General features: G+C 37.1%; 1 protein-coding gene across 1 annotated transcript in view; it reads left to right on the top strand.

The window, feature by feature from the left end:
- The window catches only part of LOC124606226, a gene marked incomplete at its 3' end in the record, with an annotated part of 132651 nt that overhangs the window by 31833 nt on the left and 78362 nt on the right, over positions 1-22456 (top strand). The window contains exons 3-4 of the mRNA XM_047138202.1: positions 9340-9460; positions 18893-18960. Coding sequence (XP_046994158.1) covers positions 9340-9460; positions 18893-18960 — 189 coding nt within the window. The remainder of the gene's footprint in view (positions 1-9339; positions 9461-18892; positions 18961-22456) is intronic.

Below are 22456 nucleotides of genomic sequence, written 5' to 3'. Positions count from 1 at the left end.
AGTGCCAATGTAAGAGGGTTATCTAACCAAATTGTTCAATCAATGGAGACTATTCTACAAAAGAAAATCAAAGAAGTGACAGCAGAAGCACGTCAGCCTCCTGCAGGGAAAGGTCGGTGCCATATTTGTGTAAGAAAAGCTAAAACAAAGAAGCAGAAGTACAACAATCTAAGTAAACCAAAACAGTATTGTGGACAGTGTCATAAATATGTGTGTAACACACATTCAGAAAAAATTGTGAAGTGTGTCTCTTGCCTTGAAGTTGATGACTCAGAGTAGTCTATTGTATATGAACACATCTGTATTTTGTATTGTAATACGTCAATTTTTTATTTGCTCAATCCAATATTTATAACAATTAACAACATTTATAAACCGATGCCCTAGTTAAAATACATAAACCATTTTGAAAGTTGTGATTTTTCGTCAGTAAACTTATTTAATACCTGTGGGCTCGCCGAACCGCCCCCCCCCCCCCCCCTTAGGCATCCAAGTTAGAAAAAAAGGCTTGGGCGTCCTAGGGTTAAGATACAGATGCGTGGAAAAACGGAAGATGATTTGATGAAAGTGTGGCAGTAATAAAAACATCGTTTAAAAAGTACAGTTATTATGAGCGCAAAGAAAGTTGACACTCGGTGCGGTGTGTGATGGGAGCAGCTGTATATGGGAAATGCCTTTACGGTCGCTCCCAGCAGCCACCGCGCCGAGCGTCAATTTTGCGGATACAGTATCAACCCTTGGGACTATTACACTAAGGATTTTTTCTTTTTCAAATAAGTATTTCAAATCCTTAAAATCGAATGTCAATGTATTTAGCGAGATTAAAAAAGAAAAACTAACACGAATGAAAGAAAACCGAACTTGCTTACTAAAAATCAGATGTTTCCTTCATTAATTAGCAGTGGTGGGGCTTGCAGTATGATGACATACTGATGAAACAAGTAACTCTGACAATTTATTGTGCCTTCGCTGTGACGATAATCAGCCAGCAACTTTTCATGTGGTTACAGCACTAAACTTATAAATGGACGTCCCATAATGTACAAAGTGAATTTTTGGCTACTGTAAGTACCGGTAATACGCTTCTTAGAAAGTTATTCGGCGACATAAAAAGTGTAAACTATGTTGCAATCATAGCTGATGAAACAACATAGCCACCAAAGTGCGACTTAGTGTCTGTATAACATTTGTTGATGCTTTGTTGGAGGTAGAAGAATGTTTTTAGGGCTGTACTCCACGTAAAGTACCACTGCTAAGGCTCTGTTTCATATGATTATCATTGTTTTAAGACCGTTTGATCTGCTTGCATCCAGTTGTAGAGGCCAGTGCTTTGATGGTTCATCTAACATGATCGGATTATGTAACTGTGTCCAGCTGTATTTGTGCACTGCCCAGCAAACTCTTTAAACCTAACACTACAAGAATCTGCGAAAGGGATCCTGGGATCTCGAAGTGCATCGAATGCACTGCCCTGCAAATTCTTTGAACCTAACACTACAAGACACTGCAAAAAGAATCCTGTAATCTCGAAATGCGTTGAATTTTATGAAGGATATCACACACAATGTCAGGGATTCACCTAAAATATTACATCTTTGTTCACTTAAACACTGATACCTCTATAAATTTTAAACCACTCTCTCCTACAAGTGTGGTCATGAGGTACTTGGTAATGCATTCAGTTTTGTACAGCTGTGCAGAACTTCAAGAAATTTTTCTAAATGTTTCAAAAAAAATGAGAACTGAGACACTGGGGCCAAATCAAATGACCTTTTTTCATTAATATGCAGTCTCTTGCCTTCTCTTTCATGCTATCAGTTTTTGTAAAACAGTTTGGTCACCTAGATAGGCTATGGAAAACATAGCACTACAGAAGAATTCCCTACACTTAAAGGAGACCAGTAAGAGATTTCCACCTTTGTAATATTGATTACATTTATGAGAAATAATTTTGAATCATTCTGGGCTGAAACAACTTCAAAATATAAAGATATGGATATTGATTACTCAAAATTATCCTGTAAAAGAAAAGTCCTTAAGCAGCGCAATGATTCCAGCAATTCATCCGTAAATACATTCACTGAAATGGATGATAAACATAGAAGATTTTATCAGGGAACAATGGTCTTACCTATCAGCTTTTCGAAATCACATAGCATTCAATTATTCATGTTTGTAAACCAAACTGAAAAATTTCTATATTAGAACAAATAAGCCTTCGGTCACAAATATTAAGTCAAAATTGACCTGGTTTCGACGCTACTATGAGCGTCGTCTTCAGAACTAGACTAACTGTTCTAAAACATATTAGGTATATAATACATTAATAAAATTAAAGTTTGTACTGACTGGAAAGAGATGAACTACTTACAAGTCACATTTAAAAAAATCTAAGCCGGAAAGGCGACGTTATGAATAGTTGTAAATAAGATGACGAGCCTCTAAGGGCTGCTCGTACTTGAGTGAACAAGGGTTGCAACAAATTTCTTCTTCGTGATGACAAACACTGAGACTATATTTTATCTTTCTATGAATCAATACAGTCAGGGAACTCTTCCTACTCCAACGAAGTATGTTTCATAAAATTACCCCAAGAAGTAATTCTACAAACATTGGTTCAATGGATAAAATAATGAAATATCAAAGAAAAAAAGGAAAAACACCTACTTGATCTACTGCCAGAACTAGGTACATTCATACAAATAGCGCTGATGACGCCTGTAATGTCCTTTACTACAGAGTGAAGGGAGGAAACTTATGTTCGGCCTGTAATAGGGCAGGACTGTCTAAACGCCATTTTTTTTCCAGTGCCCATAGAGATGAATCGATGAAACTTGATGTTGGTGTCATGTGCAAAGAGTTCTTATGTAGCAGTCAACTGAGGAGGAGAACTTGACTCTAGAAATAAGGTATTCCTCAGATTTATTTACTTGTCTTGTACAACTACTGACTTACTTCATGGGACACAAATACCTTCAGGCATAATTTGGTGGCACTGCTATCGCGTTTACGCACAGCTTGGCTGGTTGTGAGCATTCAAAACGCTAGTAAAACAATGGCCACAAGTAAAGAGATGCAAAGTTATCTGACAGATGTCATACTTTATATAATGATTCTTGCCGCCTCCCCTCCTCCAAAATAAATAAATATTCTGATGTCAGCACCTAACTAAACGTGCCTCGGTTAAAACATATGGCGATCTTCGGGAATAAGTAAGGTAGCATTAAAAATTTAAATCCATGTCTTTCCTTACTTGTGTAGGAAGTCCTTCGCCTAAAATAGGCCAGGTCCTCGCCAAGAACAAAGCTTAATTGATTTTTGAACTTTCTACGAAGACAGTAGTACTTTTGGGTTCCATCGAGAGCGATTTAATGCTCCTACAGGATTCTCTGTAAATGTGGTCTTTCATACAGCTTAAAAAAAGAAAAAGACATGACACACCATTGAAGAATTATCCGAATAGGACAGAAATCGGTAGTTGTGACATACATGTACAGACAAACAAATGATTACAATTTCAGAAAACAAGGATGATTTAATCTAGATAAAGAGCTTCACTAATTGAGCCAGGTGGTGATGAATTGGTCCATGGCCCCTATGCGACCAGTTATTCGGCTTGGCATTGACTAGTAGAGTTGGATGTCCTGCGGTCCAGTTTGGACGTTAGATCGTCAAAATCGCAAGTTGGCTGTAGGGCCCAGTCTATAATGCTCCAATCGTTCCGTTTCTAATGACCTCATTGTCGATGGGACGTTAAACGCTAATCTCCACCTCCTTCCAATTGTTTTCAGCCACGGAGAGATCTGGCGACCTTGCTAGTCAGGACATGATTTGACAAGAACGAAGATAAGCAGTTGAAACTATTGCTGTGAGCAGAAGAGCATTATCTTGTTGAAATATAAGCTCAGGATAGCATACTATGAAGGTCAACAAAATGGGATGTATAATATCGTCAGGATAATGCTGTGCTGCGAGAATGCTGTGGATGACAACCAAAGGGGTTCTGCTATGAAATGAAATGTCATCCCAGACGATCACTTCTGGTTGTTGGGCTGTATGGTGGGCTACAGTCAGGTTAGTATCCCACCGCATTTTAGGGTGTCTCCACATAACTCTACTCCACTGAATGAGATTCCAGCCCTGATGACCAGCGAAGATGTATTTGGAGACGCCCTGAACAGCAGTGGGGTACCAACCTGACTGTAGCCCACCATACAGGCTGACAATTATGAGCAATGGTTTGAGGGGGCGTTTCATTTCATGGCAGGACCACTTTGAATGATATCCCCAGCACCCTTAAAGCACAGCAGTAAATCGAAGATAATAGGCTACACATGCTGTTTTGTTGCCCTTCATGGGAGCCATCCCAGGCTTACATTTCAGCAAGATAATACCCGCCCACACACGGTGAGAGTTTCTATTGGTTGCCTTAGTGCTTGCCAAACCCTACCTTGACCAGCAAGGTCGCCAGATCTCTCCCCAATTGAGAATCTTTCGAGCATTATGGGCAGGGCTCTCCAACCAGCCTGGGATTTTTGAATTGGACATAATATGGCACGATGTCCATCAGGAGGACATCTATCAGTGCCAAGCCAAATAACTGCTTGCAAAGGGGCCATAAGTGGACTTTCGTGTCATTGACTTGCTGAGTTAGTGAAGCTCTTTCTCTTGAATAAATTATCTAGTTTTACTGAAACTCTAATCATTTGTCTGTACATGTACTTCAAATCTACCGATTTGTGTCCCATACAGGTAGTTTCTCCATAGTGCGTTTTTTCCCCATCTTAGAGTGCATATTGGACAGATGTTGCATACAGTCCACAGAAGGTGCCCAAAACATCGAAACTGAATCCATCTCTCACAGCCCAATTAATTGACTGTGGCAGAGCACTGCTTTGACATCAGTTTTTCTGTACTGTACGGCAGTCTCGAAATTCTTGCGTCGACTTCATCTTTCTTGGGCTAGATGGTGAAGGAAGCAGTCGAAACTCTTTTGCCGAGAATTTAATTAATACAGATAGCGGTTTCATCCTGGCCAAAGCTTGGATTTAGACACTTTCCTTTATACTCAAAGACGTCACTGCAATGCAGTTCATATTGGTGCTTGGGATATCCCAGAATGGATCAGCCTTTTATTTATTTATTTATTGTTCCATGGGACCAAATTAAGGAGAAGTCTCCATGGTCATGGAACGAGTCAATACATGTAATTATAGCACGATAGTAGAAACAGATAAAATGAAATATAAAAAACATATTCAGGCGATAAGTCTTAAGTTTAAATAAAGAAAATCAACAATGTAACACTGGAACCCGCTTAATTTTTTAGCTCTTCCAGGAGCTCCTCGACAGAATAGAAGGAGTGAGCCATGAGGAAACTCTTCAGTTCAGACTTAAAAGTGTTTGGGCTACTGATAAGATTTTTGAGTTCTTGTGGTAGCTTATTGAAAATGGATGCAGCAGAATACTGGACTCCTTTCTGCACAAGAGTCAAGGAAGTGCATTCCACATGCAGATTTGATTTCTACCCAGTATTAACTGAATGAAAGCTGCTAACTCTTGGGAATAGGCTAATATTGCTAACAGCAAACGACATTACAGAAAATATATACTGTGAGGGCAATGTCAGAATTCCCAGACTATTGAATAGGGGTCGACAAGAGGTTCTCGAACTTACACCACATATAGCTCGAACAGCCCGTTTTTGAGCCAAAAATACCCTTTTTGAATCTGAAGAATTTCCCCAAAAAATAATACCATACGACATAAATGTATGAAAATATGCGAAGTAGACTACTTTTCGCGTTGAACTGTCACTTATTTCAGATACTGGTCTAATGGAAAATAAAGCAGCATTTAGTTTCTGAACAAGATCCTGGACGTGGGCTTTCCACAACAGCTTACTATCTATCTGAATGCCTAGGAACTTGAACTGTTCCGTCTCGCTTATAATATGCCCATTCTGTCTGAATTGTGAGTTAGAAACTGTAAAAACTGAGTCTTACTGTGATTTAGCATCAAATTATTTTCCACAAGCCACGAACTTATTTCATGAACTACATTATTTGATACTGTTTCAGTATTACACACAAGATCCTTCACTACCAAGCCGGTGTCATCAGTAAACAGAAATATTTTTGAATCACCTGTAATGCTAGAAGGCATATCATTTATATAAATAAGAAAAAGCAGTGGCCCCAGCACCAACCCTTGGGGAACGCCCCACTTAACAGTGCCCCGTTGGGACTGAACATCACTACCACTCTCAATATTGCGGAGAATTACCTTCTGCTTTCTGTTCTTAAAGTAAGAGGCGAACCAATTATAAGCTACTCCCCTTACTCCATAATGGTCCAACTTCTGAAGTAATATTTTGTGGTCAACACATTCAAAAGCCTTCGTTAAATCAAAGAAAACACCTAGCGTTCGCAACCTTTTATTTAATCCGTCCAAAACCTCACAGAGAAAAGAGAATATAGCATTTTCAGTTGTTAAACTGTTTCTAAAACCAAACTGTACATTTGACAGCAAATTACGTGAATTTAAATGCTCCAGTAACCTTGTATATACAACCTTCTCGATAACTTTAGCAAACACCAATGGCATAGAAATAGGTCTAAAATTGTCAACATTATCAATGTCTCCATTTTTATAAAGTGGCTTCACTACCGAGTACTTTAATCGGTCAGGAAACCGACCACTCCTAAAGGAAAAGTTACAGATATGGCCAAGTACTGGGCTAACATACGTAGAACAATACTTCAGTATTCTGCTAGATACCCCGTCATATCCATGAGAGTTCCTGGTCTTTAGTGATTTAATTATTAACTCAATCTCCCTCTTGTCAGTGTCATGGAGGAGCATTTCAGGTAACAGTCTCGGAACACTTTTTTCTAAGAGCGCTATGTGATTCCCTGTTGGGACTAGGTTTCTATTTAGTTCACCTTCTATATTCAGGAAGTGATTATTAAATATTGTACATATACACGACTTATCAGTAACACGGACATTCCCACTACGCACTGATTCTATATCCTCGACCTGTCTCTGCAGACCAGCCACTTCCTTTATGACTAGCCATATGGTTTTAATTTTATCCTGAGACTTAACTATTCTATCTGCAAACCACATACTTTTTGCCTTCCTAATAACATTTTTAAGCACCTTACAATACTGTTTGTAATGGGCTGCTGCATTTAGATTTTGCCTGTTTCTAACATTTTGATATAATTGCCACTTTGTTCTACAAGATATTCTTATCCCTCTAGTCAGCCACCCAGGCTGCCTGTTTGTGCTAGTATCCTGTTTTGAACGTTCTAACAGAAAGCAACTTTCAAAGAGCACAAGAAAAGTCTTGAGAAAAGCATTATATTTATCATCTACTGTATCAGCGCTATAAACATCTTGCCACTCTTGTTCCTTGATAAGGTTTACAAAGGTCTCTACAGCAACTGGATCAGCTTTCCTAAACAGTTGATAACTATATTTAAGATGTGTTGCAGCACAAAAATCTTTTAGAGTTAAAATTTGTGCATCATGATCTGAAAGGCCATTCACCTTTTTGCTAACAGAATGCCCTTCTAGTAATGAGGAATGAACAAAAATGTTGTCTATGGTTGTTCTACTGTTCCCTTGCACTCTTGTTGGAAAGAATATGGTTTGCATAAGATTGTATGAATTAAGGAGGTCTACCTTTTCCTTGCACAATCACTTATACAATTAATGTTGAAGTCACCATATATAACTAACTTTTTGTATTTCCTATAAAGTGAACCTAGAACCTCCTCTAGCTTTAGCAAAAATGTTGTGAAGTCTGAGTCTGGGGATCTATAAATAACAACAGTTAGAAGTTTAGCTCCATTAAATTTAACCACACCTGCACAACATTCAAACACCTTTTCAGTGCAGTACTTTGAAATATCAATTGACTCAAATGGGATGCCATTTTTCACATACATGGCTACTCCCCCACACTGCAAAGAGCTCCTAGAAAAGCTGCCAGCCAACCTGTATCCTGGTAAAGGAAGCCTCTGAATTATCTCCTTATTTAAGAAGTGTTCAGATATACCAATAATTTCAGAGTCAACATCTATAAGCAGTTCACAAACTTTATCTCTAATACCTGGCAGCTCACTCAGAAGATGGGCGAAATGTATACAGCTGAAATATCTGAGGAGAAATTGGGTTTCTGTCATTTCGTGCACCATCAAAACATGAACATGCCCAACAGACTTTGACCCATATGTATTAGTGCATTTAATCATCAGATAGGTAAACAGTGACTACAGCATTTTGGTAAATTGGAGTGTAATGCAAGGCAGTCACTGCTGTTCTGTAATAGCTCGCAGGTGGTGCTACTTGCAGTTGTCCAATACTGGACTCAGCAGTATCTCACATCAAGTTTATTAGTGTTCTCACAGTCATGTTATCAGTGCATGAAATTTATTTGCAGTAGGAAATATGGACTACCAGCCGCTGTATAATGGAATTATGACAATGAATATTTTTGTTGAACCAGGACTCAAACCCGGGTTTCCCGCTTAGTGCGGTCAGCTGCCTTTCCGTTAGGCTATCTGGGCACAGTTCGTGGCTAGACACATGTCTATGTTGTGAAGGTGTGATTGCAATGTCTTTGCCTGGTGAGATGCATTCTTCTGTATTTTGTGAGCCTTTCCCACACAGACATGTCACTATACTTGCATACATCCTTATACTGGGCCAAGTAGAAATGATTTAAATTTGCAAAAGCAGTAACACTTGATCACTCAGGGATTGTCTCATATAGGAGTATCTTCAACAGGCAATAATAATTCCATATTTTGAACATTTGACATTTACTGTAATCTAACTTTCAATTACGATTACTTGTACTATACTGGACTAGTCATCATTTATACCATGTAATTTGCTCTACACTCTACATAACTTACAGGACACTCAACATGTAAGTGTCTTCTGTATCATTTTTTTTGTAATTTTTCATTAATTTGTGGAAGCTAATTATTCTTTGTGGTTGATAGGATTGGGACAAAATTATGCAATTGGTTTTGCAGTCATCTAAACAAAGCAGATGATACATTGATACTTAGTGATTGTTGTCATTTTGTCTTACACTTTGTAGAAATATTTAAAACTGTATCTGTACTGTGATCTTGTTTATTATACATCTAATACACAGCTGTCACTTGGAATGCTCTTTGCAAGATGTGAGCACATCTTTGAAATTTATGGGCTAATCTAACACAGAATAATTACAATTATTGCAAGCTCCATATTTTTTAGATATTTATGTGTATTTCCCACTTTAATTATGGTTTTCCCTGCGCCCTGTTGTTGTAGGTGACATCGAAGCCTGACTTGTACCCTCTGGTGATCAGCTATGGTGATGCTCCCAAAGGCAGTGTGGGCAACAGCTACCTCATGGTCCAGTATTTTCGGAACTATATAGTGCGACCTGTAGGTAAGAACAGTCTCACAAATCAAGCTTGACTGCCTTTATAAATTCCTTCTGATGACCAGATTGTTAGTGAGAAAGCACACACTCAGACTGGGCAATAATAGGGAAGAATATTAGTGTGAATTTTTTAAAAGTACAATTCTGGCATTTGTTTTAAGTGATCGAGGTAAAGCCCAGTAAATGTAAATGAGCATTGGGTTTCAACCCTTTTTTATTTGGCTTATTTATTTTAAGGCACTGTATTGCACCCATGTTTGGGAGGACTACAATTCAAATTCTTGCCTTAGAGTTGGTTTGTAAGCTTCTGCATTGTGATTCTGAGTGATACTTGCTGGTCCATTAGCATTCTTTTGCACTTTTCTCAACTCATCACACCAGTGCAGTTTTTCCAATCTTGTAATGCAATCTTCTATATATGTGGCTGGTACCTTCAATAGACCTCCAAAAAGTAGAGCTTTCTGTCCTGTTAACACTTACATTGGACTGTTGATGTGTGTGAATATGTTCTCCGGTGTACCATTTCACTTGGCATATATTATAGGACTTGGCAAGGAAAAGTTAATTTACTGCCATGGCCCTATGGTCAGCAATGCCTATATAAGACAACAAGGGGCTGGCACAGTTGTTAGATTGGTTGCTGCTACTACAATCCCAGATTATCAAGATATGAGTGAATTTGAACGTGGTGTTATAGTCAGCACATGAGTGATGGGACACAGCATCTCTGAGGTGGCGATGAAGTGACCATTTCATGAGTGTTACATGAATATCAGGAATCTGGAAAACATCAAATCTCTGACTTCACTGTGGCCAGAAAAAGATCCTGCAAGAATGGAACCAATGACATCTGAAGAAAATAATTAACCATGACAGAAGTACAACCCTTCTGCAAATTGTTGCAGATTTCAGCACTGGGCCATCAACATGTGTCAGCCTGTGAACAGTTCAATGAAACATCATCGATATGGACTTTTGGAGCTGAAGCCCCACTCATGTACCTTTGATGACTGCATGACAACGCTTTATGCCTCACCTAGTCCTGTCAACACTGACATTGAACTGTTGACAAGTGGAAACATGTTGCCTGGTCAGACAAGTCTCATTTCAAATTGTATGTGAGGTGTATGGGTATGGAGACAACCTCATGAATTCATGGGCCCTGCGTGTCAGCAGGGGAATGTTCAAGCTGGTGGAGGTGCTGTAATGATGTTGGGCATGTGCAGTTGTAGTGCTATGGGACCCTTGACATACCTAGATATGACTCTGACAGGTGACACATACTTAAGCATCCTGTCTGATCACCAGCATCCATTAATGTCCATTATGCATTCCAACGGATGTGGACAATTCCAGCAGGACAATGCAACACTCCACTCATCCAGAATTGCCACAGACTGGCTCCAGGAACACATTTCTGAGTTAAACACTTCTGCTGGCCACCAAACTACCCAGACATGAACATTATTGAGCATATCTGGAAGGTCTTGCAATGTGCTGTTCAGAAGAGATCTCCACCCCCTCATACTCTTACAGACTTATGGACAGCCCTGCAGGATTTGTGGTGTCATTTCCCTCCAGCATTACTTCAGACATTAGTCGAGTCCATGCCATGTTACATTTTGGCACTTCTGTCAGCTCGTGGGGGCCCTACAGGATATTAGGCTGGGGTACCAGTTTCTTAGGCTCTTCAGTGTATGATGTACATCTTAATGACTTAGTTTTTAATGCAAAAAATATAAAAGGAAAAACTGTCAAAAGATAAAAAATAGTATTGTTACAATTTTGAGGAGATGCATTTGACCTGAGAATGCAAAATATGTGTCCGAAAAAAAAAAAAAAACCCTAAAAGATTCGGCCAAAAAGTGATGACAATAAAATTGCATACAATAAAATTTCTTGTGAAATGACATAAGTATCAGGTTTCTAGATTGAATGTTCCCATTTTAAAATGGGGAAAAAATTATTTTTTGATAAATATCACAGTTTTTCTAAGCATCAGTGAAGTACAAGTAAATGTCAACAAGGTGAGTTGTAATTTTGCATTCCCATATTCTATGCAATTGCCAACTTCATGGAAGATCCCCCAAAATAAAGTATAAAAAACATTTTCCCTTATGCCTTGTTACTACCCTAGAACAGCACACTATCCAAGCCATTCACCAACATGTTTCAAATATAAGTTGTAAAACCTAAGGTCCCTTAAGCTCAGTGTTTTGCTTTAAAAATGCTTAATCTTTCTCATTGTATATCAGACAAAAGATTCCCTACTTTTAAAGATCTCCTGATTTGTTTTTATCTGTATCCAATGTACCTACTGCAGCTATTTGTAATATAATCTTATTTATTATCCATGTATTGGAAATATTAATATGTTTTACATTTTTTTTAAATTTAATGGTTATCAATTGTATAATACTAAATAGACTCTACAATTCTTCCAGAAGAAAAATTTTAAGTCTTTGTAGAACAAACTCTATGACAAATATTAATATTTAAATCTACCATTTATGCTACCATCTCAGTTGCACATATACAATAAAAATAGATGTACAGCTGAGACAGTGAAATAAAAGATATGTTTAAATTTCAACACAATTGCAGAATTTCTCATTACAAATCTTTTGGCAATAGTGAAATGTTGATATGTTCATTGGAGTTTATTTAAATACAGGATTAGCATTAAAATAGTGTATGTGTTACAACAATAGACTGTGTCTAATATTCTCTGGAAAATAGTACCACATACAATTTTGTGGATTAATAAATAAACAAAAGTACTGACATTTTCTGCCTTTGCACCTAACCAATCAACACATCTCAATCATTAATTAATTCATTCATTGCTCATCGTGTCCCATAGATCCCAAAGATGGAGAACTTTCAGTGACATTGAATGAGTTAGCAGTAAAAGGAGTGCATTCTTATCCTTATTACAAACCTTGGTGGTGTTAGTACATCCACAATCTATAGGTATCTAATAGGGCGTTTCAGAGTCTTTGCCTCAAACATCTAGTGATGATAGATAATATCATGGGGAACAATTTTTGTTATGGAGAAAATGTTCACTGATGCTTCCTGCTGTCATTAGGCATCCTTTAATATTTGCCAGCTCTGGGATAGTGATATTTCAGCAAACTAGCAGGTTCTACTTCAAGGTGTGCTGCATACTACCTACTCCATAAATTGATACAGTGATTTTAAATAAGAAAACTGTAATAATTAGTGTCTCTAGATGGAGAAAGATATTTAGAAGTAGTCAGGAACTTTAATTTTGCTGGGCCTGCCCCTTTCATTCGAAGCAAATGATTGGATTATAGGTGACACATGAGACATATGCATAGTGTCTATGCCCTGCCAACTCTCAGGGAGATACCCAATACAGAAGGATTCCTAGAAATGCTGGGAAATGTTGAGAAACATTTTGTTTCTAAAAAAGGTTGTTCCCCAAAATGTGTTGTATCTGTAGATGTTAGCTGCAAACACCGTGTATTTTACAGTCATCAAACAGAAAATGTAACTTGAGATTTTTAATGTACTTTGTTGCAAACATTTCTCAAAGGAAAAAATTGTAACCATCCTTCCCACATTAGCTACATGAATCATAATATTTTATTTTGGTTGATGCCTACATTTTTACATGTAAACAAGTAGTAAGATTTTGAATGTAGCTGTGCTTTAGCAACTGAGGGGTGCAAGAGCTACAATGGATTAGAAATAGCAGCAAATTAGTTGCAAGATGCAGGTTTATTATACCTTGACCACAGTTTTGACAGTTTTCATCTACTTCAGAAGATATTGTATATAAAATCACATTGTATGTAGCCAATGAGGGAGTCGTTGACTCTGTCTAGAACATGTCATGCTCACTGTGTCTGCCAGAAAGTTCTAGAAATTCACAATTTACAAAATGGCAATAATATTATAGTTGAAGCATCAGTTGTATCAAAAGAACACATTTTTTGGAATTCATTGTTTTAATGCTTCAAAAGGGCATTATTTATTATTTAATTTATTTTAAATTTCTCTTACAAAGTTCTAAAATTTGCCACTTTCTGTCTTTCACTAGTGTTTGAAATAAAGTATATTTAAACAAAACTTACTATTCTTTCACCTGTAGAAAACAAAATGTTTTGATTGAGAAATGTGAAAATTACATCCATTAACGTTTGTTTGTGTAGAAATATTGTAAAATTTCACAGCTATTGACATTATATTTTTTGTTAATTTCATTGAAGGAACATGTTTTCACTGAAGTTAATTACATTTTCCCAAACACGTAATAGCTATCTAAATCTGGGACAACAGTTTAAATCTTAATTCTAATTGTCTTAAATAAAATTTTTAAAATTTTGCCCATTTCTTTGTTGGTCATAATGAATGTAGTAGACTGCATAACGTAATGGTATACTGTTAAACAAATAATTAATCCAAGTTCATGTTTTTAATTGCCATTTATTATCTACATGTTTTGCCTGACAATATCCCACAAGAAATGCTTCTATTGATGACAACCTGCTCAGTACAGAATGAAATGATTGCTTTTATGTGACCATCTGTATCACATCATACATATATAAATTTGTCAAACAATGAAAACTCCATGTACAAATATCAACACTTTAGAAAAAGATAGATTGCTACTTACTCTAAAGATGACATGTTAAGTTGCAGACAGGCTCAACTGAACGACACTTACTCACAAGCTTAAGCATAAGTATCATTTAGATCTTCCTATCTGCAACTTAACATGCCATCTTTACATTAAGTAGGAATCTGTCTTTTCCTGTATAAAATTTGTATTGTAAAGTATACTAGAGTCCTAGAATCAACTGCTTCATTAATGGAATTTTGTCTATCCCCTGACACATTGAAGGTCAGTGTAGAAAACATAATCAACTTCACTGCATTTCAAATAACATCACTGATATTTTAGTATTTATTGAATGAATATTTAATGTTTAGTAGATGCCCACTGCAAATGGTAACCTTTAAGGATATTGAACAAGTTAAAGTAACTGAGAGAAGGAGTGGTCAGAAACTAATTTATGCATTTGTGGATCATATTCTGTAGATTCAGTCATGAAGAAAAACCATCAGATGTGTCAAATAAATCAAGTTATTGTTAAAAGGAGAGAAGTATGTGATAAAAACTGAATTAATATAATCTCTTGATAAAAATATCATTACACTACTAACTACTATCTCTGCTTTCCAGTACTAAATTTAAAACTGAATAATTAGCGGAAAGTATGTTTGCAGGATAATAAGACATTTTATTCATCTTTATTTATTTAATTTTTATTTAACTGGATACTGATGTCAATGACAGACTGTAATAGAATGTCATAAATGATTTACCCACACACACATAGACACACACACACACACACACACACACACACACACACACACACACACACACACACACACAACACACCTTCCTCTTTCCATACTGATCTGTAAAATGATACAAGCTCTTAGATTAGATGTTTGTTATTATTACTGTCAGTTTTAGTGTATTTTTAATTTGAATCTTCATAATGCAAGAATTATAAAGTTTCAAAATTAAAACTAAATTGAAACTTCGTACTTCTTGCTTTTATGAATTACAAAGTTTCAAAATTGAAAATACACCAAAATTGACAATAACAATGACGAATGTATAATGTTAGAGCCTGTTTCATTTTACAGGTCTTAGTGAACAGTAAGGAAAGAGAAAGGTGTGGTTTCTCATTTATATTAGGTGCTGATTGTATTAAAGTAACAAATTAAAGTTTACCTGACCACAATGATATTTAACAAAGAATGAGACTTAATTACATTTCTAATGGTAAAGAAACATTTATAATGAGCATTATTGTCAGGCAGGTGACATGAGTCTTCAATTCTTAAGTTTAGATAACGAGATAATTTGCATAAAGGGAGGCTAATATGAAAATCCTTAATTTAATTTTCAATATGTAGGAGTTTCTAATTCCCTGTTTATGAAAGGTATTTTCTGAAGACCTACTCAACACAATTAAAAAAAATCTTCATTTGAATGCTGGACAGAGAAGATATTGTGCTTGAAAATTATATTTTGTTTCAAACAGTGGTTGTGTGAAACAAAAACTGAATTAGTTATTAATAAGAAAACTAACAATTAATAAGTACACTAGGGTGACAAAAGCGATGTGACAGTGATATGCACATGAACAAATGGTAGCATCACATACACAAGTTATAAAAGGGCAGTGCATTGGTGGAGCTATCATTTGTACTCTGGTGATTCATGTGCAAAGGTTTCTGACGTGCTTATGGATGCACCACGGGAATTAATGGGTTTGAATGTTGAATGGTAGTTGAAACTAGGCATATGGGACATTTCATTTTGAAAATCATTAGTGAATTCAATATTCCAAGATCCACAGCATCAAGAGTTTGCCAATAATACAAACTTTCAGGCATCGCCCCTCACTGCAGACAATGCAGTCACTGATGACATTCACTTAACAACTGAGAGCAGCAGCATTTGTATAGAGTTGTCAGGGCTAACATACAAGCAACACTGCATGAAATAACTACAGAAATCAATGTGGGATGTACAATGAGTGGCTCTGTCAGAACAGTGTGGTAAGATATAGTGTTAATAGGCTATGGCAGGAGATGACCGAGTTGATTGAATTGCTAACAGCATGACATCATCTGCAATACCTCTCCTGGGCTCAAGACCGTATCAGTTAGACCCTAGATGACTGGAAAACTGTGGCCTGGTCAGACAAGTCCTGATTTCAGTTAGTAAGAGCATGGTGCAGACCCCGTGAAGACACTAACACAAGTTGACAACTAATCCCTGTGCAAACTGGCAGTACCAAGTGAGGTGGGACAGTGGTTAGCACACTGGACTTGCATTTGGAAGGACAATGGTTCAAACACTCGTCTAGCCATCCTCATTTAGATTTTCTGTTATTTCCCTGAATTACTTCAAGCAAATGCCACAATGGCTCTTTTGAAAGGACATGGCCAACTTCCTTCCCCATCCTTCCCCAAGCCAATGGGACTGATGATATCACTGTGTGATCTTCTCCCCCAAATCAGCCAACCAAAGATGGTAATGGCTCCATAATGGTGTGGCCTGTGTTTACATGGAAATATGTCTGAAAATGGTTATGTTGAGCAACTTGGTGACCATTTGCAGCCATTCAGTGACTTCATGTCCCCAAAAAAGATGGAATTTTTATGTACGAGAGTACCTCATGTCATGGGGCCACACTTGTTCACAATCTGTTTGAAGAACATTCTGGACAGTTGGAGGGAATGATTTGGCCACCCAGATTGCCCGAAATGAATCCCAATGACAATTTATGGGACATAGTCGAGAGGTCAGTTCGTGCATAAAATCCTGCATTTTGAACACTTTCACAGTCATGGACAGCTATAGAGGCAGCATGGTCCAATATTTGTGCAGGAGCTTCTAACAACTTGTTGAGTCCATTCCACACTCAGTTGCTACACTACGTTGGGCAAAAGGAGGCCCCACACAATCTCAAGAGGTATCTCAGGCCTTTTGTCAGCTCATTGTAAATTTACTTGGGAATGATGGGAAGGATTTCAAGGTATTTCAAGAGACCTTTGCAAGGTGAGTTTGTCCAAAGTACCCAATATTTTTACTGCTCTCATTGGCTAATAAATACCTTATTTACTTAACCTGCATTGCAATAGAAGATAATTCCATATTCAGAATAAATCCTTTGTCAAGCTACAAGCAAAAAAACACACACACACACACACACACACACACACACACACATACATAAACACACACACACACACACACACACACACACACACACACTCACACACACATGTTGATTGAAGCAGATTTAGTACATTACACACCTGCTTTCACTGGTGGCCCTGTCTCTAGTGGGATAGGGTAAACCAGCAACCGGACTGGAGCAAAAAGTGCTGAATTGGTCAGGTCTTGCACCTGGGTCGCCCCAGGGATATGGTCCCCATGACAGGGGTTTGAAAGTAGAGTGGCTTGGTGATGAAACAGCAAGTTGTGTATGAGTGAGTGACTGTATACCACTTTAGGAGGAGTGGAAAGGATCTTTGCTAGGATTTCCCTCATTTCTGGGCTTGATGATAGATAAGTGAAGTAATGGTGAAGGATATGGTTTAGTTGTTCCATTCTGGAGTGATACTGGGTGACCAAGGGGGCTTTCCTCTGTAACCAATCCTTGAGTGTGGTGGAAGGATTTTGGATGTGTGAGGATATAGTATGGTAGATCTGTTTGAGGACCAGATTTGGGGTGTAGTGCCTGTGAAGGGCCTCATGAGACATTCAGGATTCTCAACAAGGCAGTTATCATCATTGCAAATACGATATCAATTGCTGGACAGACTTTAAAATTAATACAATGGAATATATGCATCCCAAAGAAATTTAACAGGTTGTGTTCCTTTTGATGTATTACCATTAATGTCTATTTCTGCTGTGAACAGATTATTTTGTTTGTTTGAAATTTTATAATTTCAGTTCAACTGTAATCCACATTACAACACAAAAAAACATTTTCATATATGCATTGCTTTGTTGCCCAAGGATCAAAGTGGTGTTCTCTACTCTAGTGCAAAGGCCATCATTTTGCTTTCTCAGACATAAGCAAGAAATTCATAATTCCTACAAAGTAACAAGAAAATTAACATTTTTTGCCACTATTTCTATAAATTATCTGATTATTTTGTTCCAAGGATTGAAGATTTCTGTCATCTGCCAAACAAATCGCTATGTTCACAATGAAAATGACAGTATCATTATGAATGCAATGAACTGCATTTCCATTCTAGCGGTCTCATTGTTATTGAGACAATAAATCCTACCTAACATGTCTACCTTTTTTAAATAAATAATAGCAAACTATTAAACTAGCAGTAGAGATAAACAGCAACTTTTTAATATAGTTCAAGAAGCCAGCTATTTTCACATTGGCTCATTTTCTGTTAATTTTGCAGTTTAAAATACAGCCTGCAAGTCATGTATCGTATTATTGGTAGTTCATTTTTTATACAGTGTACAGATATGGCTTTTATCATCTGTCTCTGTTTTGTTAATGAATACCTTGATTCTAGCATCAACCCAGAAGATTTTCCTTCATAATAGGACCTATGGCACATGATCGCTGAATAAATGAATGAATGAATCTACATCATATTCTCTGTGTTGGATGGACTTCTCTCTGTCTGACATAAGTTGCACTCATCCCAAGTGTTGCAGATCTAACAATATTTTGCACTGTCCTTTTCCTGTTGAGCTTGTCACTACCTTTAGTTTTGAAAAATTAATTAATTAATAAAAAAGAAACAGTAATAATAAAGAACTATATCCAGTTATACTATTGTATTATCAACAATACTGATTTCACTGAGTTGCATATCATTTACCTGTTGCAGGTTCTCTGTCAGCAGCAAGCACTGCAGATTCCTTAAGTTCCAGTTTCCTGTGCAGTGCTGCAAATGAGGTAAATCAAGAAACAGACAGGATAGAGTTTTTACTACATTTATGATTCTTTATCATCATCACTGTTACCATAGTTGTCAGCTGACTGAAATTCAAAGATAAGTAAAAGCCTCCTTTAGACTTTTCCATACATTAGTCTTCAGCTACACACATCCTTATTGCCCCTGTATGTTTTTGAATATTAGCTACGCATCTTTGATAAGGCCATCATTTAGACCTTTTCTTACCTCATGGGATACAGCAAAGAACTTCCTAGATCCACAAACCATCCATTCCATTTTCACAATTCTCATAAATGTGACTTTTACATCAGTCTGTTCCCTGACTTATTTATTTGTGTTCTGATCTTTTCTAGTATTTCTGAACAAGAATCTCTCCATTGCTTGTTGAGTAATTTGAGTTTTTTAACAGTTTTTGGATTAAAAGTCCATTTATCGTTACTGAGAGATAAAAGCTGGTAGTTCTTACTGATTGTGAGCTTCCCTTTTCAAATTAGTTAGTTTTCCATATTTAGATGGTAAAAATTACTGATTTTTACTTGAAAGAATACTGCTATTCACCACACAGAGGAGATGTTGAATGGCAGATAGGCACCATGAAAAAATACTGCTAGGTATTATGTAGCTATCAGGACTAAGTCCTTCATCAGACATGGACAACAAAACTCACACACGTTCATAACTCACACATACAAATGGCTGTTGTGTCCATTAAAGATTTCCATTATTTCATTTCAAATGTTTGATTACATTTTTTTGTCTTTTTATAATTGCTTTTCAGGCCTATTTTCAGACTTACTCTATGATCTTTTTTTGCTTGCTGCTGATCTGATATCTGCCTGCATTAGAGGAAAACAGTACAGTGTCATCAATGAAACAAAGATGTTCCAAATGTGCTCCATTAACACACATTCTAAGTCTGTTTATACACTTTATGTCTCTGCAAACTTCCTCTAGCACTGCTGTTTTCATAATATGTACAATTCTTGACTGAATTTTCTTTCATTTGTAACTTTCTTACTATCCCAGGTAAGTCTAACAAAACTCTAACATTACCATAATTTTTTTTTTTTTGTATGCTACAATATATTGAATGAATGACTTGTTTCTCAAGAGCTTTTACTACAGAGCAGATATCAGAATATCTTCAGATATGAAGAGACTTGAGCAGGATGTATTAGCATGGAGAGCTGCATCAAATGAGTTTTTAAACTGTAGATTGCAACAACATCAACATACTAGAAAAAGTTACTGTATGAGTACATAAATACAGGTGAGGAACTAATGCTGCACTTGACTGTGGGCATGTGATTCCTCATCCCTATTCAAGAAAAAAGTGTATCTAGCAAAACCTAGTTCCACCAGTAGGTTTAATAGAAATTCAGTTTAAAAGAATGAGGGTCTGGCAATGCTGTAACTGTGTGCAGCTTGACCAAGAACAGCTAGCATGAATTCTGTGCTGTGCCTGAACTGGCTCATTAGGTCAGTGAGATGAGGAAATGGCACTGGAAACAATAAGTAGACTCACCAATGTTAGAGTCAACATCTACATCTACACCTGCATGATTACTCTGCTATTCACTGTTAAGCATCTGGCAGAGGGTTCAATGAACCACCTTCAAGCTGTCTCTACCATTCCACTCATGAACAGCATGTGGGAAAAACGAGCACTGAAATTTTCTGTGTGGGCTCTGATTTCTCTTATTTTATCGTGATGATTGTGTCTCCCTATGTAGGTAGGTGCCAACAGAATGTTTTCGCAATTGGAGGAGAAAACTGGTGATTGAAATTTTATGAGAAGTTCCCATTGCAACAAAAATACCTTTGTTTTAGTGACTGCTGCACCAATTCAATTATCATGTCTGTGGCACTATCTCCAATATTTTGCAATAATACAAAACGAGCCGCCCTGCTTTTAACTTTTTCAATGTCATCCGTCCGTCCCACCTGATGCCGATCCCACACCTCACAGCAATACTCCAGAGTAGGGTAGACACGTGTGGAGTAAGCAGTCCCTTTAGCAGATGTGTTGCACCTTCTAAGTGTTCTGCCAATAAATTGCAGTCTTTGCTCTACTTACCTATGTGATTGTTCCAATTTAGGTTACTTGTAATTGTAATCCCTAAGTATTTAGTTGAATTTAAAGCCTTCAGATTTGTGTGACTTATCACGTAATTGAAATTTAGAGGATTTCTTTTAGTACTCATGTGAATAACTTCAAACTTTTGTTTATTCAGGGTCAATTGCCACTTTCTGCACCACACAGATATCTTATCTAAATCATTCTGCAATTCATTTTAGTCATCTGATGACTTCACAAGATGGTAAATGACAGCATCATCTGCAAATAACCTAAGAGAGCTACTCAGATTGTCTCCTATGTCATTAATATAGATCAGGAATAATAGAGGGCCTATAACACTTCTTTCAGGAATGCCGGATATTACTTCTGTTTTACTCAATGACTTTCCATCTATTACTATGAACTGTGACCTTTCTGAGAGGAAATCAAAAATCCAGTCACACAACTGAGGTGATATTCCATAGACACACGGTTTGGTTAGAAGACACTTGGGAGGAATGGTGTCGAAAGCCTTCTGGAAATCTAAAAATTGGAATCAATTTGACATCCCCTTTCAATAGCACTCATTACTTCATGAGTATAGAGAGCTAGTTGTATTTCCTGAATCTATGCTTTGTCAATAAATCATTTCCTTTGAGGTAATTCATAATGTTCAAATACAGTATATGTTCCAAAACCCACTACAAATCAAAGTTTGTGATATGGGCCTTTAATTCAATGGATTACTCCTATTTCCACTTTTGGGTATTGGTGTGATTTGAGCAATTTTCCATTCTTTAGGTACAGAAATTTCTGTGAGTGATTGGTTGTATATAATTGCTAAATATGGAGTTATGGCATTGGCATACTCTGAAAGGAACCTGACTGGTATACAATCTTGATCAGAGGTCTTGCCTTTGTTAAGTGATTTGAGCTGCTTTGCTACACAGAGGATATCTACTTCTATGTTTCTCATATTTGGAGTTGTTCTTGGTTGGAATTCAGGAATATTTACTTCATCTTCTTTGGTGAAGGAGTTTCGGAAAACCGTTCTCAATAACTCTGCTTTAGTGGCACTGTTGTCAGTGACTTCACCGTTGTTATCACGCAGTGAAGGTATTCATTGCGTCTTGCCACTGGTGAGACAGAGTTTCATTGTGGGAATAATTAAAGGAATTTTGCATTGAAGTACATGCTATATTTTGAACTTCTGCAAAACTTTGCCAATCTTGGGTATTAATTTATGTGGTATATATCTCTCAGTTGTCATTGATACTATCTCTTTGAAATCATGCCACATCTTTTCTATGCCTATGTGAGCAGATGTGAAGGAGTGGACACTGTCTCTTAAAAAGGCGTTAAGGGTATTTTTATCACCTTTTTTAAATAGATGTACTTTGTGTTTCTTTTTGATGGTTGTGGCTGTTATGGTATTC

The sequence above is a fragment of the Schistocerca americana genome, chromosome 3 (genome assembly GCF_021461395.2).
Source record: "Schistocerca americana isolate TAMUIC-IGC-003095 chromosome 3, iqSchAmer2.1, whole genome shotgun sequence".
Lineage (NCBI taxonomy): Eukaryota > Metazoa > Arthropoda > Insecta > Orthoptera > Acrididae > Schistocerca > Schistocerca americana.
The sequence above is the reverse complement of the archived record's forward strand: the minus strand, read 5'-3'. Positions and strand labels throughout refer to the sequence as shown.